The 892-nt window shown below is 50.9% G+C and overlaps 1 protein-coding gene across 5 annotated transcripts in view; it reads left to right on the top strand.

Moving 5' to 3' along the window:
- Positions 1–374: 374 nt before the first annotated feature.
- The window catches only part of LOC109926456 (histone acetyltransferase KAT5), a 29619-nt gene continuing 29101 nt past the window's right edge, over positions 375–892 (top strand). For all 5 annotated transcript variants that reach the window (XM_048619667.1, XM_048619665.1, XM_048619664.1 and 2 more), the window contains exon 1: positions 375–761. In XM_048619667.1, the coding sequence (XP_048475624.1) occupies positions 695–761 (67 nt within the window). In that variant the 5' untranslated portion in view covers positions 375–694. The remainder of the gene's footprint in view (positions 762–892) is intronic.

Raw genomic sequence — 892 nt, 5'->3', positions numbered from 1 at the left:
TATAATGGTGAGGGTGATAATTGAGGTGGTTATTAATGATTATAATGTTGATGGTGAAAGTTGAGAATGTTATTAATGATAGTAATGGTGAGGGTCATAATTGAGGTGGTCTTAACAATAATAATGTCAATAATGGTGATAATTGAGCAGTTTATAAACAAAGTTAATAATAATAGTGAGGATGATAATTGAGGAGGTTATTAAGAATGACAATAAGGTTAATAATTTTGAAGTTGACAATTGAGTTTTTGGTGTGGTGCTGGAAACAGGCACTAGGATAGCTACCTATACACCCTATCTGGTGAAATGGGGGGGTAAATGTTGGTGGGTTTAAATGATCGAATTGACCCCCTACCCTTCTGGCGGGTGAGAGCATCTTCTGCTGGGGGCTGGGATCTCCGGGCACTCTATTGAATTATTTCGCCGTGTTTTTGCCGGGGGATGGCAGGCGGTGCAGCGGCCTCCTCGGCGACGTGAAGGACCCCGAGGAGACAAGATGGCGGCTGCGGCGGAGCGGAGTCGGTGAAAAAACACTTTAATCGAAAGAAATAAACAAACTCCACCGCCGTCCCGCGGCGAAGAGACATCGGGGAGCGGGAAAGAGGGAAAGACCGAGCGTGATCAGCGTCCGCACCGGCATTTTCCACCCGAGTCTCACCCTCTGTCTCGGTCACACTCACCGCCCGGACTAACAATGGAGGTGATCGAAGGATGCCGCCTTCCCGTCCTCCGGAGGAACCAGGAGAATGAGGATGAGTGGCGTGAGTAGCCGACATGGCGGACGGGCGGGCGCGGTGTATGGTCCCTCGGAGGGGGTGGTTGCAGTACCTGCTCCATGCTGTGTGGGGGCGCTCCCACTGGAGGACCCTGTGTGCAGTACCTCCTCCAGGCC

Source organism: Rhincodon typus, chromosome 43, assembly GCF_021869965.1.
Source record: "Rhincodon typus isolate 14 chromosome 43, sRhiTyp1.1, whole genome shotgun sequence".
Classification (NCBI taxonomy): Eukaryota; Metazoa; Chordata; class Chondrichthyes; order Orectolobiformes; family Rhincodontidae; genus Rhincodon; species Rhincodon typus.
Note: the sequence above shows the minus strand (reverse complement) of the source record. Positions and strands in the feature narration are given on the sequence as shown.